The following is a 23,734-nucleotide window of genomic DNA, read 5'->3' on the forward strand; positions in this document are numbered from 1 at the left end:
TAAAATTGTCTTTAATGTGTTTTTTGGTGTGTTTTAGGGCTTTGTACTGGATAGTTGTCTTGGTGAATGTGGTTCTTTAGCCACAGTTAGCACATGGTGCTAATGTGTGCAGTGATTAGTGGATTTGTTGCAGCTGAGTTGTGTCTTTATCTTGGCTGTAGTGAGTCTTTACAGGTTTTTGCTCAGACACATTCTGTATTCTTGTTTGTGAACCAAGGCTGGTTGTCCAGAAGGTAAGAGTTCCTGTCCTGATTCTCTGTTCTCAGAGGTTCTCTGGTAGGCTGCAGGAGACTTTAGCGTTTTGGTTGTACTAGTTTGGTTTTTGTATGGTTTCATTTGGATGACTATCTTGAGGTCCCTCCATGTGGTTTAGTGAGGTTTTCTGGAACAGTTCTACAAAGCAACCTGCAGCAGAAGAGACTTTAAGAGTTTTTAGGAAGTTCTGGAGACCAGACTTTAGAGCAGCAGTAGAGATGAAAGTGGCTGTTGGCAAAAAACCCTGAAAATTTTTTTTCTAAGCAATTTTGCCAAGTGAGCGCCGAAGGTGCTCCAAGAGGCTGCTGAAGGCAGCCTTATGCGAGTGCCGAATAATAAATTATAATAGTGTCATTGTTACAATTAAATTAACATAGCATTATAGTCTTTATTAACAATAAGAATATATATAAAAAATTAAACTGACCACGCAATATTCAATGAAGATAAAAATTTAAAAATGACCAAACAATATAGATCTTCAATGGAGTCTATCTTATCAAAAGCATGCACAAATGATATCTATTCACTCAAAAAAATGAAAAAAATTGAGGTCTATCTATTTTTGTAAAATTAAAAAAAAAGTTCCTAGTTTGTCTAATTTCCTGATATATTCAGACAAGAAATCGTCGTTCATATCTTTCTTTTCTAAAACATGCACAAATAATATTCATTCAAAAAAAAAAAGAAAAAAATATTCTAAGTCCTGACCTGAAAAAAATTTCGGCAGAACTTCCCCTAAGGGCCAAGCCCGGAATTTCATAACCCCCTTCCCTCATTAAAAGAATAGCACAAAACTGTGAAAATGTTAATAAAAATGCGGAAACATTCCTGTTAACATGTTCAGTAATGTAAACTATTCAGTAGTTTAGTACCCCATATTTCATATATTAATCATTTCATACTCTAGTCTAGATGTGTCACTAATCTATTATAAGGATTATATTATAATATCATTAAGACAGGAACCTTAAGACACAGTAAACTATCAATATATTGATATCTATTTTTGTAAAATTTAAAAAAAACGTACCTGGTTTGTCTAATTTCCTGATATATTCAGACAAGAAATCGCCGTTCGTATCTTTCTCTTCTAACCACGACCACCGGAACGCGTTCTTGACTGTCGCGTCTATAGCACGCACGTCAGCGTGCCTGTCTACCTGTTTAAACATTGTCCTGACAGGTACGGGTCATTACATTTACACAAAAGCAAAGGTCGTCTATTCAATGAGCGCTATTCAATGATTCATCTCTCCTTTGTACTCAAAACTGGCGCTATTCAGTGCATCCGCTCTCGCAAATTCTCGCAGCAATGTATTCAGCATTAGATTGGAATCGCGTCAATGAACGAGATTCAAAATGGCTGCCTCCGTACAGGAATATAAACAACAAACAACGCATTAGCGATAACAATAAGGTTTTCAAAAAGAATACTATCAATCAAATTCTGATTTTCACTGAAAACTTCGATCAATTTTCCCAGATTCCCGGAAATGAACTCACAAAATTTGAAATCCCGGATTTCCGGGAAAACCCGGAAAACTTTCATCTCTGCAGCAGAAACATTTGTCAGCAGTTTGAGCAGGAGAAGGTGAGCTTCAGAGTAGAAATGAGGAGAAGGAAACCTTCTTGACCCGTGTGGTGAGGTCCTGTACCAAGAGTTTGAGCAGGTTGTGAAGAGTCTGTAGTTCTTTGGTCTGAAAGCACAAGAAGAGTCGACTCATTAAAGGAGAAAACAGGAGATATTGTTGGTTCTTCTGTCGCTCTGCAGTTTCCTTAGACTGAATATCAAGTTTATATTTTAAATGATTTCCCATGTGAGCCCAAGAAGACTTCAATAAACTCCCTCTATCCCCTGGACACAACATATTTTATTGCCATGTTAAATCTTTTTTGTGTGTGTGTGTGTGTTTTTGAGTTTTAATCATAGTTTTAGCATAGTTTTTTTTTCTCTTTGCTTGTTTAGTTTTGTCATCTATGTAAAAGGTGCTAAACAAATAAAGTTGAATTGATAAACTGAATAATTGACTAACTCATGATTGTGACAACGGAAGTATTTTCATTGTGATTTAAGGGTTTATTTCATTTTTAAGGTTGGGGTTAAAATGTTGACAGACAAAGAAGATTAAAGAAATAAACTACATAACAAAAAGCAATTAAATCAAAGGAAAAAAATTAATACAATAAAACTTTTAAAAAGTTTTATTATTAAAAAGATTTAAGATATTTAAGATGTAATTTTCTAATTAAACATTTAATTTTTAAATTAAATGTTTTGTCTTTTTAAAGGTTTAATCTAAATGTTTTGCATGTTTTAAAATGTTTAATATTCTTCTTGTTTAATTGTATTTTTTAAATGTTTAATTATGGAAAATATTTTATCTGTAATTTTTAATATTTGTATTTTAAAAATTTTGTTTAATTTCATACTTACATGTATTGTATCTTGTTGAATGATCTCATTCAATATTTTGTCTGTTTAATAGAGTTAAACATTAAATACAATTAAATTATAAACATTTTAAAAAATACTAAACATTTAATTAGATTATTAAACCTTGAAAAAGACAAAACATTTAATTAAATAATTAAATGTTTAATTAGAAAATTAAATCTTAAAGACAATAAAACTTTAAATAGGAATTAAACAGAAAATAAAATGAAGTATTTAAAAAGAAAATTGAACACTAAAAGATGGTAAAACATTTAAAAAGAAAAATCTTAAAGATTTAAGTGAAAAATTAAACATTGGGAAAGAAAATGACATTTTTCAAACAAGCCAATAAAACATTTGAAAAAACAATTAAACATTAAAAAGACAAAACATTTCGAAATCAAATCAGACATTAGAAAAGAATAAAAGGTGAGAAAAGAGAAAAACTAAACATTTAAGAAGAATCAAACTAAAGACAAAACATTTAAAAAGACACCAGTTAGACTTTAGAAGATCAAATTAAACAGAAGAGACAATAAAACGATCAAAAAGAGAAAAAGTGGATAAAGGTATTAAAGCATTTTCTAGTCTGAAATGAAAACATCAAGCTGTTTCTTCAAACATTTCCTCTTTCTATGTTCTTGGTTTGATTGTGGACAGATTTACTAAGAACTCATTTCAGAAAACTGCTTTCCAGATAAAGTCTAATAGTAGTTGAAGGCATTTATCAAACTAATGTTACCTTCTGATCTCCACAAACTTTACTGTTCAGTGAAGAGAATCAAAGTTTGTTGACGATTTCTAAAAAACCCACAGGTGAAGGTCTGAGAAGAACTCAGATGGATGGTCTAAATGTGAAATCAAGACTCATGATCACAAGTTTTAAGGTTTCTGTTAACCACAAAGTTCAAACTAACAGAGAAGTACTGAGAAACTTTTAAAACTTCAGCCCTCAGACTGTCTGAAGGTTCAAACTAACAGAGAAGTACTGAGAATCTTTTAAAACTCCAGTCCTCAGACTGTCTGAAGGTTCAAACTAACAGAGAACTCCACAAGAACTTTTTGAATTTCAGTCCTCAGACTGTCTGAAGGTTCAAACTAACAGAGAACTACTCAGGAACTTAGAAGATATCAGTCCTTGGACTGTGTGAAAGTTCAATCTAACAGAGAACTACTGTGGGACTTAGAAAGTTTCAGCCCTCAGACTGTGTGAAAGCTCAGGTCCTGAGGACTCGAGAGGTGTGGAGGCTTTGGAAAGTCTTGGAACTGAGGGTTCAACCCTCCAGCACAAAGGCTGAAGCCCAACCTCCTGAGAAAAAAGGTCGAGTCGAGACTCGAGTTAAAAAAAAAACTCGAACACGACAAAAAATAGATGATAAATGCGCAAAAAAAAGAAGAATTAGTATCTGAGCAAGTAGCTCAGGAGGATAAGAGGATGGACTACCAAGCGGAAGGTCGCAGGTTCGAGACCCACCACTGGCAACTTTCTTTCTTTGTCTTTGTCAGGATTTTGATGAAAATTTAAGAAGTGTCTGGTCTTGAACCAGCGACCTGCAGCTCCATAGGTAAATCCTTAACTCACTGAGCTACAGATCAGATACAAAGAAATAAATTCGTCGTCCCTTTGGCATCGTAGTTGCTGACATCATCACATGGGCAGAGCCAAGGCGGAGTCTGGGTGGAGTCAGGGCGGAGAGTAGGCGGGGAGGTGGGTGGCGGCCTCCCCCCTCTACTCCCCCACCTCCCTCCACCACCCACCACACCTTCCCCCGCCTCACGAGTTCCTCGAGTCTCCACGAGTTCTTCGAGTCTCGACAGGTTTTCCCCAGTTTCTGGAGTTTCCACCAGGTCCGAGGCAGAACAACTTGTCATGAAGAGGTGTTGAAGTCAGCCAGGATGGACTGACTTTTTACAGAGACTAGAAGGAAGACCACGAGAAGAGCAGGTCTTTAACCACCATCCATAAAATCCATGGAGTCGCTCCAGAGAAATGAAAGAAGGTTAACTTTTATCAACCTCCATCCAGATGTTCAACATGATATCTTTACTTTGACATTTTTAGCACCACAAACCTTTAGTATCACACTTTATTATCATTTATTAGGACTTTAATGGAATCCACCAGCAGATTTAGTTTTTGTTGACAAACTTTATTCTTGTCGTCGTGGGACTGCAGTATTTAAAACTGTTCCTTCTATTTGACCTCATGTTTATTAGTTTTAGTGGAGAAAGTTATTTTGTCGATTAGTCTCTTAAAAACCAAATAATAAATTGGATTAGTCAAGAGGTTTAAATTTCTTACTTTGTTATATTTTAAATATGACAAAAAAATATAAAAATAAAGCGTCTTCAGACAATTTGACCTGTAATCTGTGTTATATAAATGAAATTGAATTAAAATTGTATGTATCTTGTAATGTTGGAGTGATTCAGCAATATATGTTGGAAAACACATTCTCTTTGTCCATTAAACTGTTGTTTTCTCCAGTAATTCATTTCTTGTTTTGGTTTATAAAATGTCAAACCCAAATATATTCAGTTTACGGTCATAAAAAACAAAAAGATTTACATTCATGATGCAGGAATCAGGCAGTTTTTCACTTTTTAATCTTAGTTTAGTCAGAAAGATAGTTGATAATGTGTGAATTGTTGCAGCTTGTGAGCCGTAAAAGGTTTTAATCTTTGGGGCCGAGTGTCAAAAAACATTTAGAAACCAACATCAACAAAACACTCAACAAATATTTGAACATCATTAAAGGGAAATCCAACTTTTGCATGACAATGCCTAATTAAAGGACATTTATTTCCAACGTAAATGTGTGATATTCATCCTCTGGAGCTTTCTCTTCACATCGTCTTCCACCTGGACTGGTTTGGTCGGGAGCATGTGCAACAAACATTTGAAAAACTGCACTTTAACATCAATGAATGACACTGAAGTTTAATCTCTACATAAATGAGACTGAGTCTGGATGTGCTGCTCTGTCATTAACTCCTAAGTTTAGGGAAAGTTCAAACAAAAGAGTTCAGATAAGACTTGAGAATGAGCTTATTCTGAACAAACATCTCAGATTTTCTGAGCTTCAGCACCTCTAGCAAGATATTTTAACAAGCAACTCAAGAGATCCAGAAGTTGGAGAGAGTTAGCTTTAGCTGAACCAAAGAACATGTGGGATGCTAACCTAGCAAACATTTCAGATTTTTCTCTGTGAATTCAGAGAAATAATTTACTATTTAATGACAGAGCTACACATCTTAACTCAGTCTCATTAAAACAGTCTCTAATTCAGTGTCCATATTAAAGTGCAGTTACCCAAAATGTTTGTTGCATGAGCTCCAACAAATCCTGTCCAGGTAGAAGGCCACTTTGACAAACAGGAAGTGGAAGATTCCAAGCAGATTTATAGAAGGGGGAACCGGACTGTACTAAGTGTGGTCGAGTATAGAGGGGTGTTTTGTGGGTTTTTAAGGCTGACAATGATTATTAGTGAGACATTTGGAGTCGATATTCATTTGCAGTAAATGAAAGTATTTAAAATCTTGGAGTTAAACTTAGAAGAACACAATCTCTAACAGAAAACTTTGTTGATACGTTTTTGTTTTGTTTACAGATGTTAAGTTAAAGGAGTTTTATTCGTGACGCATAACCAATCAAATCACTCCAGAAGACAGAACGACCACAGGTAGATAAAGGTTCAGAGCCAAAGTAGCACCATTTTTAAATGTATTTATTACCGTAAATCAGTAAAAAATAAAATACTGATAATCAGTAAATCAGTCAGCCCACAATTACTACAATTCTACAATGTATGTCTCTTTGCTTTGACTTGTTATTTGTACAATATACGATGTATATGATGGCGTTTTTTTCATACCAAAGGCTATACTATGATGTTTTCTCAGAGACATATGATGCTAATCTGTTTGTTCTGGACCACTGCACTCCTCCTCTGTTGTTTTCTGGATTGTACTCAGCTGCATGCCTTCATCCACCCAGCCTCCGTTGACTCGTCCCACCTGCTGTCTCTGGAGCTGAAGCTGGATTGGAACAGACCAAAGTACAGTCCAATCACGATGCCAGCTGCCTCTCAAAAGGCTCCTTCATCTGGCAGGTGGCAGCACTTCTTCTGAGGGGAAGCTGAGCTGGCCCGGCAGAACTTTGGAGATGTGTTCCAGTGGTTGGTGGATGTGTGGGGAGATAGAGAGGGACCTTTGAATTGTTCACAAAGGAAAACAGGGAACCCATTGGTGGTTTTAGTTTAGGGTGCTACTGCGGTGTGTTTTTGGGTTTTAAGAGGTGAACAGGAAGAGTTTTTTTTGTATTGATTATCTTTTACTTTGTTCCTGGTTGGAATGCCCATCAATGTCAACGTGAAGTTCACTTTTAGTTCTGTTGATTTACTTTTATTTTACTAACACCCATTTGTTTTTAACCCCCTCACATGTTGTGTTGTTGTAAACTTACTCTTTCAAATAAATTCTCGTCTAATCCTCTGGAAACCAGCGTTTGGACTGTTTTTGTGTTGCTCCTCACCTACTGACAGCTGTGGACTAAAGGCTATACTCTGACGTTTTTAGAGCGACATGCTATACTATGATGTTTGTTGGGTGGAACACTACACTATAGGTTTTTTTAATTGACATATTACTGTGACGTTTTTTTTGTTTTAGTTTTTTTAGTTTTTTTTAGCAACATATAAGAATTTGAACAGTTTTAAAAGTTACTATACTTTTATTGTGCAATGAAATTATTATTCTATGGCATTTTTTTAGATGACATATTATACTCTGATGTTTTCTTGAATTACATACTATTTTGACAATATACTGCACTATGACATTTTTTGAACCACATATCATACATGACAATTTTAGGCAACATCCTATCATTTTGCGCTTTTTGAACCACTTTTGGTTGGTTGAACCACCGCTTTTGTTTTTTTTTTCTTGCCAACATGCTGTACTATGAACTACAGGCCATACTATGTTATTCTTGAGTAAAGCATACTATACTTTGACTTTTTCTGAACTACATCCTATAATATGATGTTATACACAGAGTGCTTTGGTTACATGATGATTTATAATCTAGATTTTTTTCTGTTTTGTTTTTTGACAGGATTACCACAGACCTGACCGTGAACACCGTTGACACCCACCTGAGGGAGACGCTGCTAAGATCTCAAGGCTGCTTGGTCGTGGTCTTTCTGGCACATACTCTTCCAAGATGAGCCGGGAAGTTTAACACTGATGGAATGACACCAGGTCTAAGCAGATAAACTTCCAATTCCTCCTCAACCCATAGTCTCTGGGAAACCTACATGGAGTAAGAAAAGTAGACAGAGAAGTAATTAAGTCTGTACACAACATATTAAAAAGAAATCATGCTAATAAATTAAGTACAAAGAACCGAATTCGCCAATATACTGGAGACCAGAGCTATTTAATTTGATAAGTATAACCTTGTTTAGTAACATTTCAATTATTTGAGAGCAGTCCTAAAGAACTGTCTGTAATCCCAATCATAAAATGGGTTTGGAGGAAGAACATAGATGGTAATCTGGATATACATGAGTTAGGCTTTATAACTACTATTGGTAGTATTGGTGGTAGTAATAGCAATGTGACTACTACTAGTAGTAGTGATAGTACACTACTACTGCTGATACTGGCACTGCTACTACAACTTGTAATACTATTACAAATGCTGATACTACTTCTACGACTCTAACAGCTGTTTATATTACTACTACTGCTTGTACAACTATACTACAGCTACTATTAATCGTCTGGTATTTGGTTGTCAAGCTGCTAGCTCGCCTTAGTGTTTTGCTAGTGGCTAACTAGTTAGCTCTCATAGACTGGAAGCTGTCAACAAGATTTCATAATGAAAAAAGAGCCAAAAACTATTCTTACCTATGAAAAGTCATTCCATGTTTCCTTGTCTCAATCGTACGACGTAGTGTGTAACTGTATGCTGCACAGTTAGCCGGCATATTTGTTGTTTCCGGTTTCACGCCGTCTACATCAACGGAATGCACTGAAACTTTGCCCCCACTTGCTTAGCCTCGCTGTAGCACACAGCTCAAAGGGGCGTGTCCTATCTACTCATTCATATCTATGAGAACAACGGCAGCTGCACATAAGGACGCCTGACTTTGATTAGCTGCGTAAATACCATTATATACAGTCTATGGTAAATACGTATGTGAATCGCATCATTGGCTGCAGCAGCCAGTCACCGGTCACTCACTGACTCACACTGAAAAATAGCACAGAATGAATTGTTACGTGTTTATTTTATTTACAATTTACCGGTAGGTTGGATTTTTTTTTGTGCGCAGTGCAGATTTTCTGTGCGCGGAGACCGTGTGGTCAACAGTGGTCAACATCAATGATAATAATTACACAGGCTTCATAAAAATGCAGACAGATGGACAAAGGGAGGCATAGAAGTGGAATTTAGGGCCTGTTTGGACAAATGGTCTGGAAAAATTGTTTACAAGACAGTGGAGCCAATCAATATGTATGCACAATTATTAAATTATTTTACAACAGCTTAAAAAGACATGTTCTCTAAAACATATTCCCAGAGTGTAAATATAAAGAGGAAACTACACAACTTTAATAATGGTAAACATAAGCTGTAAGCACAGCCGTGACATATACTTGTAGTAATTAGCAAACAGTGGCTACATGGAGCAACACTGGCTGTTAAATCAAGGTTCTAATGGAGTGCACTTACAAAACCTGGAGAAATCTGGGATAAGTTTAGCAGAGATGTCCATTCAACCATGCAATTAGAGGACAACCTGCCGTACCACCTGAGTCACAGCACCCCTCAGGTTTCTGCAATTCAAGTATCCACCTCACTTTTACCCGTTTTGGTCTCCACCAACTCCTAAGGGAAATGTGTTGCTTGTTAGTCATTAAATCATCTTCACCTACTGCATATTTCTGCCATTTGGCACAGAACTGATTGGGTACAATGTGTTTATCGGAGTGTTTTTTGCTAAAACTATGTTCACAAGAACAACTGGAAAACTAAAATCATGCAGAGCCCTTCAAGTATAGCTCAAGTAAAAATATTGATTGGCAGCTTTAAATGAATACAGAGTATGGTGTTTGTTACTTTTTGGTTCAGTCATTGCCATGTCATATATTATTGATCATTTGAGTTTGCTCCTCAAGGCTAAACTCACTGATTAATCCACACTGTTTAAGAAAACATGAAAAAAAATCTTGAAATTCTTGGTTTGCAAAGTTTTTTTTCTAATCACTTTTTGGGCTAAATTTTATCCCACAACTTCTCTGAGACGTGCTCTATGAAACATACATAATTCCCTCATGTAACCCTTTTTATGTGAGATAAAACGATTTCTGTACAATTAGGTATGAGGTAGTTTCCAAATAATTTCAATGACTGAAGTAAGCAATCCATTGAAGAGTTAGTCAGCTAAACTTGGGGTTTCAGTTTGGTAATTGTTCATTTGCTTTAAAAATGGTGTTTTCACCAACTGAAAATCACAAGTTAAACCATTCAGTCACATGTTAAGATTCAAAACTTTCACTTCTAATGAAAAAAGGAGATGAGCTTAACTTGTTGGCACTTTTTTTTACTTGAAAGTGCGCTAATTTAAATTTCTAAGGATTCACAACTTGTAATTGTTATCAGTGCCAAAGAATATTAGCTGCTGTAGTAAAATTCTATCTGCTTTGAAAGAATAACTGTTCGATCTGCTGATTATAAAGTGTCCTTGAACAGAACTGTGGAGCTTTTCAGAACAGTAAGTCTGAATATAAGATCATCAGATACAGTAAATATCTTAATTGTAGCTGTTCAGCTGGAAGAGGGACGCAGCATCTTGCGCAGGTCTAGTTTTCTGCTTCAAGAGTCGAGGTTTAAAATAGAAAGCAGCCTCAGAGAGTGACCTGACAGGTCAGAACCACTAATGCACAGTGACAGAACATCCTGCTGCTCCAGAGGCTCCACTATTAAACACCTGATGTAACTCAGTGTAAGACAGAAGACCAGAGGAAGGTAGGAAAGGAGGCAGAATACAGCGAGGCTACAGAAGGTGATATTTAAGGTTTGCAAATGTAGTTTTATGGAAGGAAGAAATAAAGAACAAAGGGGGGACTAAGCATGCTGAGGCAGCTGTCCCCTCGCCGAACCACTTAGCCGATATTAAATTCAGACATGATGACTTCATCCCTGAGCACTTAGCCACTCAGCAGTTATTGCATCATCAGGCTTGGAAAGAAGCCCAATGATGTCATCCCTAGGGGGTAAAACTCACATCTGCACACAGACTATGTGCTGGAGTATTGTGATTTGTAAAAATAGGCTTCTACCTCAGACAGAACAACCCTAAATGAGACAGTACTGGCAAATAACCTTAACTTTATGCATTAAGCTTCAACCTTCAAAGAACTAAAATGTTTTCCTGTGGAATTAATGTCAGCTTGAACACACATACACACACATACACACACACGAATGGAACTGCCATCACAGGGAGACGTGAAATAAAACTTCAAACTCTTTTTTTTTTCTCAGAACTTGCCATATTTTATAGTAAGGTACATACATTTACATTTCAGCTGTCTTTGTGCTCACAGTAAGGGGGACAAAACACCTACAGTAAACATTATGTGGCTCACATCTCTTTAGAGCTAACACACACTCACACAGTCACACAGTTGTGTCGGCACACTCTTTTTGACAGACACACGCACACATTCGTGCACACACACACACACACACACACACACACACACACACACACACACACACACACACACACACACACACACACACACAAATGCATCCACAGTTACTGTCCCCAATGCACTCAGTCTGTTCCAGTCTATTCTCAAACCACCTAATTTAGGCTTCCTTGTACTTCAGTAATGATATATGAAATACCACTTATACTTACAAAACATGTTCAACAAAATCAACCAGAAAGGTACAAATCAACAGAACATAAATAAAAACAATCTACATCTTTATGAAGAAAACATCGTCATTATAAAATAAGCTTTAATAATCCACATTTTTTACAGCATTGTCAGATGTGATTCATTCTGGTTTTGTACTATGAACTATAGGTTACTATTTATAGAAGGAAGAGCTGAAGGAAGAGAAGAAGGAGAAGAGAAGGAAAAGAAGAAGAGTAATAGCGACATTTAAGACATTCTGCACTGCACACGGTTACAGTGACAATTGGTTGTTGCCATGGAGATGATGTTGCATGTTTCCAGGTGATTTGCGGTGACGGTCTTTGGGATCGTTTAAAGCTACGGGGTTCCCTTTTCTGTAATGCCCCGCCCTCCCGCCGAACCCCAGTAACTTCAAAGATAAGTGATTGAATGACTGATTGAATGATGACATCACTTGAAATGATCCTCCCCACAACATCAAAGGCCCCTCCCCCTTTTTCCCCCACCCACCCCCGGTAAAAGTCCAACGGGTACTGGCGAGCAGGACGTCAGATCCCGCCCATCTTCATTCCATCGCCCTCCTGGTTGGACCAGATCGGATATGGATGACAGAATCCACCAACACTCCCAGCTTCCTAATCCTCTGACATGGCGTGCCACTTGGCGATCTGGCGACGCGGGTGGTCGCAGATCTCCCTCCAGTGCTCGCCGGGGGTTCCTGCTGCCGATGTGCCCAGCACCAGGCGCCCGATAACAGTGTTGGGGCAGCGTGAGTTGCCTGCGTCTGAGTCCATCAGCAGCAGCTCCACGCTGGTGTCCCTCAGGCCCTCCTCGGAGGGCAGGTCAAAGACAAAGAGCTCGTTAAAGACCGGGTTGGGGGAACACTTCTTCACATGGGTCTTCTTCTTGCAGACACGCTTCTTTCCATGATACATGTTCACCTTGACGTACGGATCTAGAGAAGAGGAATGACAAGAGGAGATGAAAAAATGAAGGAAGACGCAAGAAAAGCTGTGGTGAAAATCCCTGCGGCAGTTGCAGAGTGGCATATTATTCCTAAACCAGATCAATACAACAATCAATAGAGCGGAAATGATGGATGTTAGTGATGAGGATAAAAGAGGCCGGCTATGTAAACACTCTGTGTGCATGTGTGTGTGCTTGCCACTAAAGTGCTCTCTATCACATCCTGATCAGATTACTCTGGTGTGGTGGCTCTGTCATTAGGGCAACAATCGCAGCATCTAAAGTAGTCTGGGCTGCGTGGCAGGAAGAGCAAATGATTTTGGTCTCATCTGTTTACGGTTATGTGGAAGAAAGTGCAAGCATACGTGCATTTAAGTCTGCAGTTAGATTCTGAAACGTTCAGTTAAAATCTCTTCACCTGTGGGTCCATTGTTTTCGGTCTTGGGCAGGTGGCGAGCTTTGAGAACGACCACGGTCAGAGTGTTGGTTGTAGACTGGTAGCACAGGGAGAGCAGTAACTCGCCTCGGCCTGAGGACTTCTGAGGAGAGAGGGAAAAATGAGGGGTGAGGTTTGGTGGAATGCAGAAATGTGTGGCAGTTGTCAAAGAAGACAGAGAAAAAGATACTGTTCGTGCATCAGCTTACAAGCTAGACTTGAAAAGAAAAGCTCAGTACTAATATGCAGTTGTGAATTTAATATGCTGTTGAGTAAATAGGTTTCAGTGCGTAAACTTTAAAGAATGTATACACATATTCAGTGCAAACATTTATATTCATGAACACATAATGGGGCGTGGCAGTTGGAAAGTCTATATAATAATGAATAATTGATTAAATAATTAGATGTGAGGAAACCTGCTGCTGCTTGTTCTGCAAATGCACTCAGTCCTGACAAGTGAACGCCTGTCAGACGAATAATCGTCACCTGCTTATTTGGTGTGTTCTCACGTCTTAACCAGCACATAATGTGTCACCGAGAAGCTCCCTAATCTTCTTCAGTCGGGCTGTCACTTTGTTACTGTACCACCATTTGTGATGCACATACACGTCTATATCTGTGTCCACACCCAAGAGAGGCTGGTGTGATCACACCTAACACGATCTCACGCCTCCGCTCATGGTTGCCATGGAAATGAGAAGTAGCACACCGACAACTTCGAAGCCCTGACCTGATATTCAGGTCTCAACATACAGATGTGCGTGTGCAGCCTATGTGTTTTTATATTATTCCTCTGGGGAGACTAGGATGCTGCACAAAAACTACTGCCTATTATTTTTTATTACAAGACGATGGCTGTGCCACTTACTGTGTGCTGTATTGATTCCATGAACTGCTGTGCGCTCACACACACACACCCATGCAGACCCACACAAAGCAGCGAGACAAAATCTATGCCACACGGACAAAGAGAGCCACCACCCTGTTAGCAAAAGGCTGCATCACATCAGACGGAACAACTTAGACGGCTCATATCGAGAGAACTCAGCTAAAAATAATTAAAATAAGTATCTTTACATGATTTATACACAAACCACATGGAAATACTGAATACTAGATGTAATACTTAATAAACTATCCTATTTATTCACGGTCCCCTTGCACTCTGTAAAACCATATTATCAATCCATCAAAACAGGGCTCTTTGCATATAAAATGTTTCTCATTCTGCTGCACAGGATAAAGAAATCAATTGGCGAGTCCAGCTGATAAACAGCAAATAAACCCAAATGAGAAATGGAATTGAGTAAAATGTGGTTAATGTTAGCATGAGCAGAGCAGAAGAGATGTTAAGAAATACGATCCTCTTGATGATATAAATATGGAGAGAGTTCAGTGGAGAGGAAATGAAGCTTTTAAACTTCTCAGAATCTGACTCCCTTTTTCCAATATTTCTCTTGAGTAATACTGCATATCGTATCAGATATCATTAAAGGCATTATAGAAAGCTCATATTCCTCCTGGGAAATGTGTGTGAACATATCCACTCCCACCTTGTGGGAATAGACCTTCCATTTTAGAGAAGCTCTGCAGAGCACAATATCAGCCCACAAATCTGTAATTACACTGATAACATCTCACATTCCACCTGCAATCTGAGAGACGCCCATGTATGGCCAAAGCATTTAGTACCATTCTATAGACCACAGACTGATAAAAAGGATGTAGACATCATCTTAGATTGTTTAGCAAAACCAGGAGCCAGAGCTCAGTCTAATGCATTAACAGCAAACAGAGACATATTTTACACATTGGTTTTTCATTTCAAAGTGTTCACAGAGCTACAGCACAGTATATGACCCCCCTTCTCAACAGTTGCTCTTGTTTCCACAGTATATGATTCCTCTAAAAAGAAAAAAACATACTGGAAATAAGCTACCACACATTTGTGGTCCCTCCAGATGCCAGGAACTGGAGCATCAGTCTATTGACCATCTACCCACAGATCCATAATGGTGAGGTATGGATATCCCTCCATCTATTCAATATACTACTGGGAATGTAAAAGGGCTCACATGATAGTCTATTAGTCCATTTGAAATACATCATCCTTGCATTGCTGTTTTAATTATCTATTGCTGTTTAAATAAATAAACATTAAAAAAAAATCAGAGTTTCCATGCCAGGTATTTTGCAAGAAAATATGCTATCAGTTCCACCTGTTAAATGCATTGATCACACGTAATTATATCATTTCAGTTTTGCAGGAAAATCAGCTCAAGCAGAATTTGTTGAATTTAGTAAACTAGAATAATAGACAAAATCAAAAACTGATTAAACTAATTAAAAAAAAAGAAACCCCCAATGGCTTTCACTTATCAAAACTCACAGCAGTCCATTTAAGCACAACTCTCAGACCTCAGCATCAGCTTCAAATCCATAATGTTGAAACAGATCTTGTCTCTGTCTCCACAGAGGGATACACTTCCTATCTGCTTTCTCCATTCGCTTCATTAAACATTAACTCTTTTCTAACCCAAATGGAGCCACGTACAGTGATTCAGTGAATTCCTTCGATGCATTTGTATAATAAGCCAATTACTGTCAATTTTAAACTTTCATTTAAGATACAGATGTTGCAATTAGAGTGAAATTAATGCTTTTTATTATGAAAGATTTCAGGAAACATAATAGGACACATTTGCACTTAAATGATCTAGATTAAACCCTATGATTTACATATCATTATATTTTCAGAAATCTCAGACTTTCAGAATGATTCTGTACTGATTAATATGTTAACAGTGAAAGAACTTCATATTTAGTGAGCTACATTCGACTAAACTGTTCTGCTGCAGTGCTTTTAGGGATGCACCACAAAGTGTTCAAACATTTGCTCCAGATCTTACCTTAACATTCCTCTTGATGATCTCTCGGCTCATGAGGACACGGCCCTCGGTCAAGTCGATCCCAGACAAAGGTACCAAGGTTTCTCCGATGACCTCGTCGCGAGAGAACCTATCGAAGCTCAGAACCATGAAGTGGAGGGCCAACTCCGACACTCGGGCCAGCGGTATCCCGTAGAAGCTGAAGGTCTCGTCAAAGGCGGGGTCTAGAGTCTTCCGTAAGACTCTGGTCTTCACGCGATGCTTCTTCTCTGGCAGCAGTGTCAGCTTGATGTAGGGGTCAGAGGTCAATGACTGCTCATCAGTTGGGGTCAGACCATGTGCCTCCTGGATTAACAGGTCAAATAAATCAACAGTTATGACTTTGTGAAACTTTTTTTTATACAAACTTTGGTCAAAATCTCACTGTCAATACAACATGAACACTAAAACAGCAGCTTAGACACATGCAGTACCTTGATATGGACAATGAAAGCCTTCCTCTCTGGTTGATATTCCAGGGAGAAATGGAGGGTCCCCAGCCCGCCCTCCTTCTCCTCTCCCTGGGGCCGGTCCACAGCCGGGGTGGGTGCCTGGCTGGAGAGGGTGCTGGATGGAGAAGGGAGATCACGGCGGTCCATCACACCGGGTTGGGTGAACCCTGCATGGGGAGAGGGCAGCTCCAGGTCCGGGGAGCTCCGCACCTTCTGGTGGTGGTGATGAAACGGTTTGGTGGTAAAGTTGCCATTCAGATCCCGCTTCTCCAGATCCAGATGTAGAGCCGGTCTGGTGCCATTTGGACTTGACGCCGGTTTACCGGTGCCAGTCGGACTCAGTGGCGACGCGGTGTGGCAGTTTCCATTGACATCAGTTTTACTGGTGTCGTTAGCTGTTGTGGTGGCAGATGCAGCAAACTTCTTCTTGCCACTGAGGCTCTCTGGGTAGATGTCAACTCCTTTGAGCATGTGCACAAACTTGTAGGGAGGCGTCTTCTGGGATTTGGTGTTTTTGCGCTGGCAACAGATCCATGCAAAGGCTGACACAGTGAAGACAAGGCCGAAGACGCTCACCACAGCAACACCCACCGGCACTGCCACTGTGGAGAAGGACCGAAAGAGTGGAGAGAGACAGAGAGGTGGAGTGGGGGGGAAATAATTAAACAGATGTGACTACATCTTCCAAACAAACATGCGGAACAAGCAAGTGTAAAACAATCACCCCGAAACAATTGTTCAGCTTGGACAACTTCAACAGATTTTATTGTTGTTCTCAGACAACTGAATCCATTTGGTGTCTCTGACTGACGCAGGCTGCAATCTTGACTCAGAGGGACATGAAAACAACGCAATCTGTTCAACCCCGATCAAGTAGCATCATTACTGTGCTCACACTCCAAACATGGGTATAGTATATTAACAGGAAACTGTTGGTAATGAACTGCTGGGAAAATTGCCTAACGTTGATTGTGACTGGTTGATTTCTCGATGGCTGGTTTTATGAAATGACTCAACTCAGATCCACATGATCACAAGAATTATGAGGATCACAAGGACTAGCCAATGATATGCAGAGCTGCAATGTAAACATTAATGCTTCTGTAACAGAGCAGATTTGTATAGATTATGTATAGATTAGATTGCATTTGTTTTATGCAAAGAATTGTACTTCTTATGGTTGTATAGGAAGAGCAGCTCTTTCTGATATCAGATGTATGACAAACCTTGTTTTACACCCACTTATATTCCTCCTACAGCAGGGGAAGGTTTGCTCAAGCACAGCGAAGAAAATGGTAACCATTTTTTGATCAAATTTTCTCAATCTCAGCAGTGGTAGTACTTTTAAAAGCATAATTCCCCTTAGCAGTCTCCTATGGTATCACAGTGGAGACATATTACAGGAATAATTGCTTCAGTTCTTGACTCAACAGCAATCAAGCTGCCTCGTCATGCAGGCAGATTTAATAGGTTTATTTCAATGCAGGAAATGCAGACCATTTCCTGCAGCTAAGAGGGCTACCCAGTGGAAAAGCACTCAGGTTAACCCGTGCAAAGAGAGAAGGAGTGGCGGTGGGGGCCAGTCATTCACACGTCTGTGTTTTTGATTTAGCTTTTTCATCTGGTCAAAGCTCACATGTACGTATTGGATCATTACATCATGGGATCTGCAACATTTTTTGATCATTTATTCACACTTTCCTCTTCTTGGGACACAATAATCACCCTATAAACTATACTCTCCTCACAACTAAATAGTAATAGATGAATTTTAGTAACAATTTGACATGTGGCTGCCATTTCTGATCTTCCAGGCTCACATGTAACTAATGTTTCCTATTGGATGTTGTTGCTGTGCAGGTTTCCAGGAATATTTATCAATTTTAAGTGTTCATACCGAGGAGATAGCCACGAGTGAGCAATATGAGGAGCAGCAAGCAGATCACAGCTCCTGTACATGCTATTTTCTCCCATATATTTTTCTTCTCATCAATTTTTCAGTCCAGTGTCCTGGGTGAAATGATTTTCAGCAACAGACAGATGGTTGTGTCAACGGGAGGGCGGTGAGTGAGAGCTGCTGAACCGAGAGGAAAGAAAGATAACAAACAGGTGCTTTCCAGGCTTCACCTGTTCCATAGTAACACCTCGCAAATTCCAGGTTAAAAATAATAATGATTAAAAAAAATAATTCGCTTTGGTAATATTAAAAAGCGTACAAGCTAGCGGTTGGTTTAGTGATAATTAGCACTCGCTTTTCGGCTACAGCAGCAAAATGGAGGCTGGGGAAGCTATTCATTTTCACTTAAGTCATTCTTTCACACAATAAACTACATTACTGATTATAAAACACACAGAAATAAAGGAATAAGCAGGCAACATTGAGAGAAAAGGCTGAATTTTAGAGCTTAATAAAAACGTGCTAATATCAGCTAAATTAACGCTTGCTAACACTTTTGACACGAGTCGCGTGCCTTTTGGAGACGACCCTAGCAATAGTTGTGACGCGTTTTTCTTTTTATTTTTAACTTTAAATTACATATATGAGAGGTTGTGGAGTTGTTTTTTTAATTATTATTTTTATTTTTTTGGACTCACCAAGCTGAGCTCCTTCCTCCACCATTGGAGCCATGGTCTCTGTCCGAGGTGCTGACACGGTCCTCCACACCCAGATATCGCTTTTGGTCGCTCTCGGCGTCCGTACGGCTTTTGATTGCGTTTAATAATAGAAAGGAGAGGGAAAAAGCGCTTCAATAATTTACCAGACAGAACAGCTTTGTTGTCCCAGAGACGGATGGGGGGATGGAGGGATGCTCTCGCCCTGCTGCTGCTGCTGCTGCTGCTGCTACTGTGTGATGCGTGATTGTGTCTCAGAGGCGGCAACACCCCGTTTGTTCTCCCCCCCTCTCTCTCTCCTCTCTCTCTGTCTCACTCTTCCTCCCCCCCTCCCCTGCCGGTAACGCTGAGCTCATCAGTGCTGACGCAGTAGTGACGGAGGCTGGCTGTGAAATCAGGACCCCGGTGAAGCAGCACAACAGGCCGCTGTCAATCCCCCCCGATTGATTGTTAGAGGATGAACAGTCTGGAGCTCTCCCTCTGCTTTCTGTACGTGAGGTTGTGCATTTGTTTATGTGCCATTAAACTAAGTGGTAACTTGGCTAATAGGTCTGCTTTGCTCTGATATATTGATGGTATTTAAGTTGAGTGTAGTAGTGGGATTGTCCACTGTACATACTGTACACACCAATCAGGCATAACATTACGACCATCTGCCTAATACTGTGTTGGTCCCCCATATGTGGTCAAAAATGCTTTGAATCACTGGCCTGGACCAGAGGACCTCTTAGGGTCCCCTAATGGCAGAAACAGTATAAGCATAAATGTAAAATGCACGTTTTGTAAGTATACAGTGTAATAAATACTGTGTTGTTGCACAGAGATGTGTAGTTATTGCACATTATTATGTTAACTCCAGATCTGAAGTAAAGGGAAAATTAGTTAAGTGCTTGCATTGAAACACAGAGTCCAGAATATCTGACACTCAGTCTGAGTAGTTATACAGTTGGATGGCAATAATTGCATATACTGTCCACAATTCAAATACTTACATCATGTGGCAACACTGGACTGACAACATATAAAGAACAATACATAAATCAATAGCTGTAATGCAACCACATGCACAAATGAATGTGTTCTATAAAAGCGACACATTTAACATTTACTATAGTCAACTGCTGCACCCTGGTGGTGATATTAAAGAGTAGATTTTCCCAGAAAACAAAGCCATGACAGCAACACTGGAAACCAACAATGTGTACACGAATGTTGAAGAGAAGACTGAAAGCTGGGACCAGGCAAGTTCTGAGACTGGTTTCAAAGCAGTTTAATTCATTATTTCACATGGTTTTGTTTTTGGTTTCTGAAATGTCATAGCAAAGTGACTGTATTTACTGAATTGTCCTCTAACTAAAGCCACTTGCATACAGTTTTAGCATGTGGAGACATCCAAAGCTTGAAAGACCTGCTGTCCCTAGTTTCAAATACCAAGATTTGTAAGAGCAACTGCTGTTTGTATATTTATGAGATCCATTTTTAAAACAGTTGTCAATTTGTTTGTGCTAATTTATGCATATCCTAGCACACTACTTAAGTAAAATTGCAAGTAAAATGTTTAGAAGCAGAGTGGTCTAGGCCACCAAAAAAAATCCGAACTGAGTTTTACATCATTTCTGTAATATTTCATGGTCTAGATTTTAGTGGCAAAGTGGTCTAACCCACAATCCAAACATAGTGTTAGTGGTGCTTTGAATGTTAGACCATTCTTGAAAACACAAAACTTTGAACCCATTTTTCTCAAAAACTATAGAAAGTGGGTTAGACCACTCTGCTTCCAAACCCTTCAACTACACTTGACATGAAACTGCTCTAGCTGTCTTATGTATAATTTGTTGTCCATATTAGCAAACACTATGAGAATTACCAAAAACTACACTGTGAACTTGAACTTTTGGGGCATAGAGTTTGGGTCCAGTTGTAGCTTCTGCCTAAAGATTGTGATGTATCAGTGCCAGAGACTGAATATTTATGAAACTCTCCATACTGCCAATCAGTCTTCCCCATTCTGGCCACAGCTCCAAGCCTTTAACCTCCACATTGGAATATTAAAAACATATATTTATACCACTTACTGCCAGTCACTGAGTTCCAGCAGTGTCATTATCCTTCCATCCATTTTATTCCACTTATCCTTATTCCAACACCACTTTCCAGTTTCTCCTGTGGGAGCATAAATCACTACAGTACCACTAAAATGGCTAAAGCTAATAGTTGATAATGATTTAAAAGTGGAAAAAATGTCTGTAAATAAACAAATTAAATGACTGAGGTTCCCTACAGTTATGGTTTGTTTTTTTAATGTTATATGTAGATATAAAGAAAAAACAAACACCACCATACTACATATGTTGCTTTATGTTGAGATACACAAAAAAAACCACCCTATTAATAGATGATGGAATTTGACTATTGGACATGAAATTCTGCACAGATAGACAAAAATATTTTAAAATTTTGTATGAAACTTTTGTGGGATCAACACTATATATAGAGGCTGTGTCAGGCTGGTTAAATAGCTTCTCTGGTACTTGTTCTGCTAGATTCATGTTTACTGGGTGTTTGGGAAATCTTTGGAAATGTTCAGGCTCTGAGAGTTCAAAGATATTTGCAGATTAACTAGTGTCACAAATAAGACAAGGGGATCTCTGAATGAATCTCTTGGTAAGTCACACATGAATGTTGTTACACAGGATGCTTTTTGTTGATTTCTCATCAGCTTTCAACACAATCCAGCCTCACATTTTGGTACAGAAGCTTGTTAATGTCTTTGGTGTTCATGCATGTCTTGTGAGCTGGATCCTTGATTTTCTTACAAATCAATCAGAAGTCAGGGTCAACGGAACGCTGTCCAGCCTACTGGCCTCCTCCACCGGATCACTTCAAGGCTGTGTTTTATCTACCTTTTTATTGATTTTATACACAAATCATTGTGTCAGCCACTACAATGACAGATTCATCACCAAGCAGGCTGACAATTAGGTAATCGTCAGCTTGCTTGGTGATGATGAAGTTGGAAATGGGCAGGTTCTTTATGATTTTATATTATGGTGCAAAGAAGGTTTCCTTCAGATCAATGTTACTAAATCAAAGGAGATCTTCATTGATTTTAGATGGTTCCTCCCAGCTCCTCAGTGCAGTGTGGTCCATGACGAGCCAGTGCAACTGGTACTTTTATACCTATCTGGGTACTGTAATCAAGTTTGACATAAATTGCAAATTGCTGGTTAAAAAAGGTCAGCAACAACTATTCTGTCTGAGAAAGCTTGCCAACTTTCAGGTACATAGGACCCTAATGAAGCTCTTCTACTGTTCCTTTTTCCAGCCAATGATTTCGTTTTCTATCATATGCTGGTGTGGTAACCTTGACAACAACTTTACTTTATTCTGTCTTGGTGCTGCTGACTAAGCGACTGTTTTTCTCTCAACTACACCTGATTAAATGACCAAGATTGCTGCTAATGTCCCTGTCTATCCTATGTTTTGTGTGATATTTTTTGGTTTTTATTGTGTTTTTATTGTTTTATTGTGTTCTTTACATTTTTAAAACATTTCCTTGAATTGGTGTTTTTTATTGTTTTATTGTTTTTAATGTGGACGCTTGTGTAACTGCTGCATAGCAAATTGCCCTTCAAAGGACAAATAATAAAGTTGAAGGAGTGTCTACATTGTTTGTACGTGACAACACCAGCTGATATTCCCGTAAAGTGAATTGCCAAATAGGATTTCTGTGATAAAGAATGAGAGATAGGAAAACAGCAGCTCACAAAGGTGAGTTGAGTCAACAACGAGGTGACACCAGGAGGATATAAAAGCATTCTGTGGTTCATCATCACTTCATTTTTCCATTCATCACCATCCATTCACATCACAGGTAACTAACTTTTATACTATAAACACTTCAATATTCTTGTTTATAATTAACAAAGTTGCAGGTTCTGGTATAATTTGAGCATTTCCTTCTAAATTCTTCACTGATCTTTCATGCTCTGTAGCTTGAATTCAGAACAGTGATGGCAGCAGCAGACTTGTCCAGAAGCAGAGCAGCTGCTTCCAGAAGCACCAAAGGTCTGTTCTTCATCTGCACTCTGCTGTGTCTGGTTTGCTTCGTGAGTTCATCGATCGACGTGGACCAACTGGTAAATTATTGATTGTTTCAGCTTCCAATATACCAAAAACAATAATGATTTAAATTTGAAAGCTTTGAAAGACCATTTCAAGTTGATTGAAATCTTGCTATTTTATAACCTGCAGTTGTTACAACATGCACCATATTACACCTGCTGTCATGTAAATGTCCTCAAATCTAACTACATGTCTATTTTCACTGTGGATTTGCAGGAAAAGCACAAGAAAAATTATCAGAGATTAAAACAAGAACTGGAAGAACTCAAGGTCAGTGGAAATGTTCCTCAATGCTTAGAAAACAGTGTCTCAGAGAAGCTTTATGATGGAAAACTCTGACAGGATGATACAACTGTAATAAGTGATGGATTTAAGCTGATGTGATATAATTAACAACATAGCACACTGAGTTTGTACCATGTCATACAGATGTTTTATTTTCCCCATTAGGAGATGCGCATGACAGATTCAGCCAAGATTGCAGAGATGATGAGTGACTACATGGACCTCGTGGACCAAATGCTCTCAAGCCCTTGGATGAAGGGATTGGACAAATCTCTACCTGATGGCTTTC

The 23,734-nt window shown here is 38.9% G+C and overlaps 1 protein-coding gene and 1 long non-coding RNA gene across 2 annotated transcripts; both read right to left on the reverse strand.

Annotated features, from left to right (window-relative positions):
* Nucleotides 1-6,403: 6,403 nt before the first annotated feature.
* On the reverse strand, nt 6,404-8,745 carry LOC129348097 (uncharacterized). Its single transcript, XR_008600517.1, has 3 exons — nt 8,609-8,745; nt 7,852-8,009; nt 6,404-6,902 (listed from the first exon to the last, which is right to left on the reverse strand). It is a non-coding gene; the product is annotated as an uncharacterized LOC129348097 (long non-coding RNA).
* Nucleotides 8,746-11,449: 2,704 nt separating this feature from the next.
* Nucleotides 11,450-19,292, reverse strand: syt4 (synaptotagmin IV). Its single transcript, XM_035941309.2, has 5 exons — nt 19,018-19,292; nt 16,405-17,024; nt 15,953-16,276; nt 13,023-13,143; nt 11,450-12,593 (listed from the first exon to the last, which is right to left on the reverse strand). The coding sequence occupies exons 1-5, from the start codon at nt 19,049-19,051 to the stop codon at nt 12,274-12,276; spliced, it is 1,419 nt and encodes a 472-aa protein (XP_035797202.1). The 5' UTR covers nt 19,052-19,292; the 3' UTR covers nt 11,450-12,273.
* Nucleotides 19,293-23,734: the final 4,442 nt, after the last annotated feature.

This window comes from Amphiprion ocellaris, chromosome 23 (genome assembly GCF_022539595.1).
Source record: "Amphiprion ocellaris isolate individual 3 ecotype Okinawa chromosome 23, ASM2253959v1, whole genome shotgun sequence".
NCBI lineage: Eukaryota > Metazoa > Chordata > Actinopteri > Pomacentridae > Amphiprion > Amphiprion ocellaris.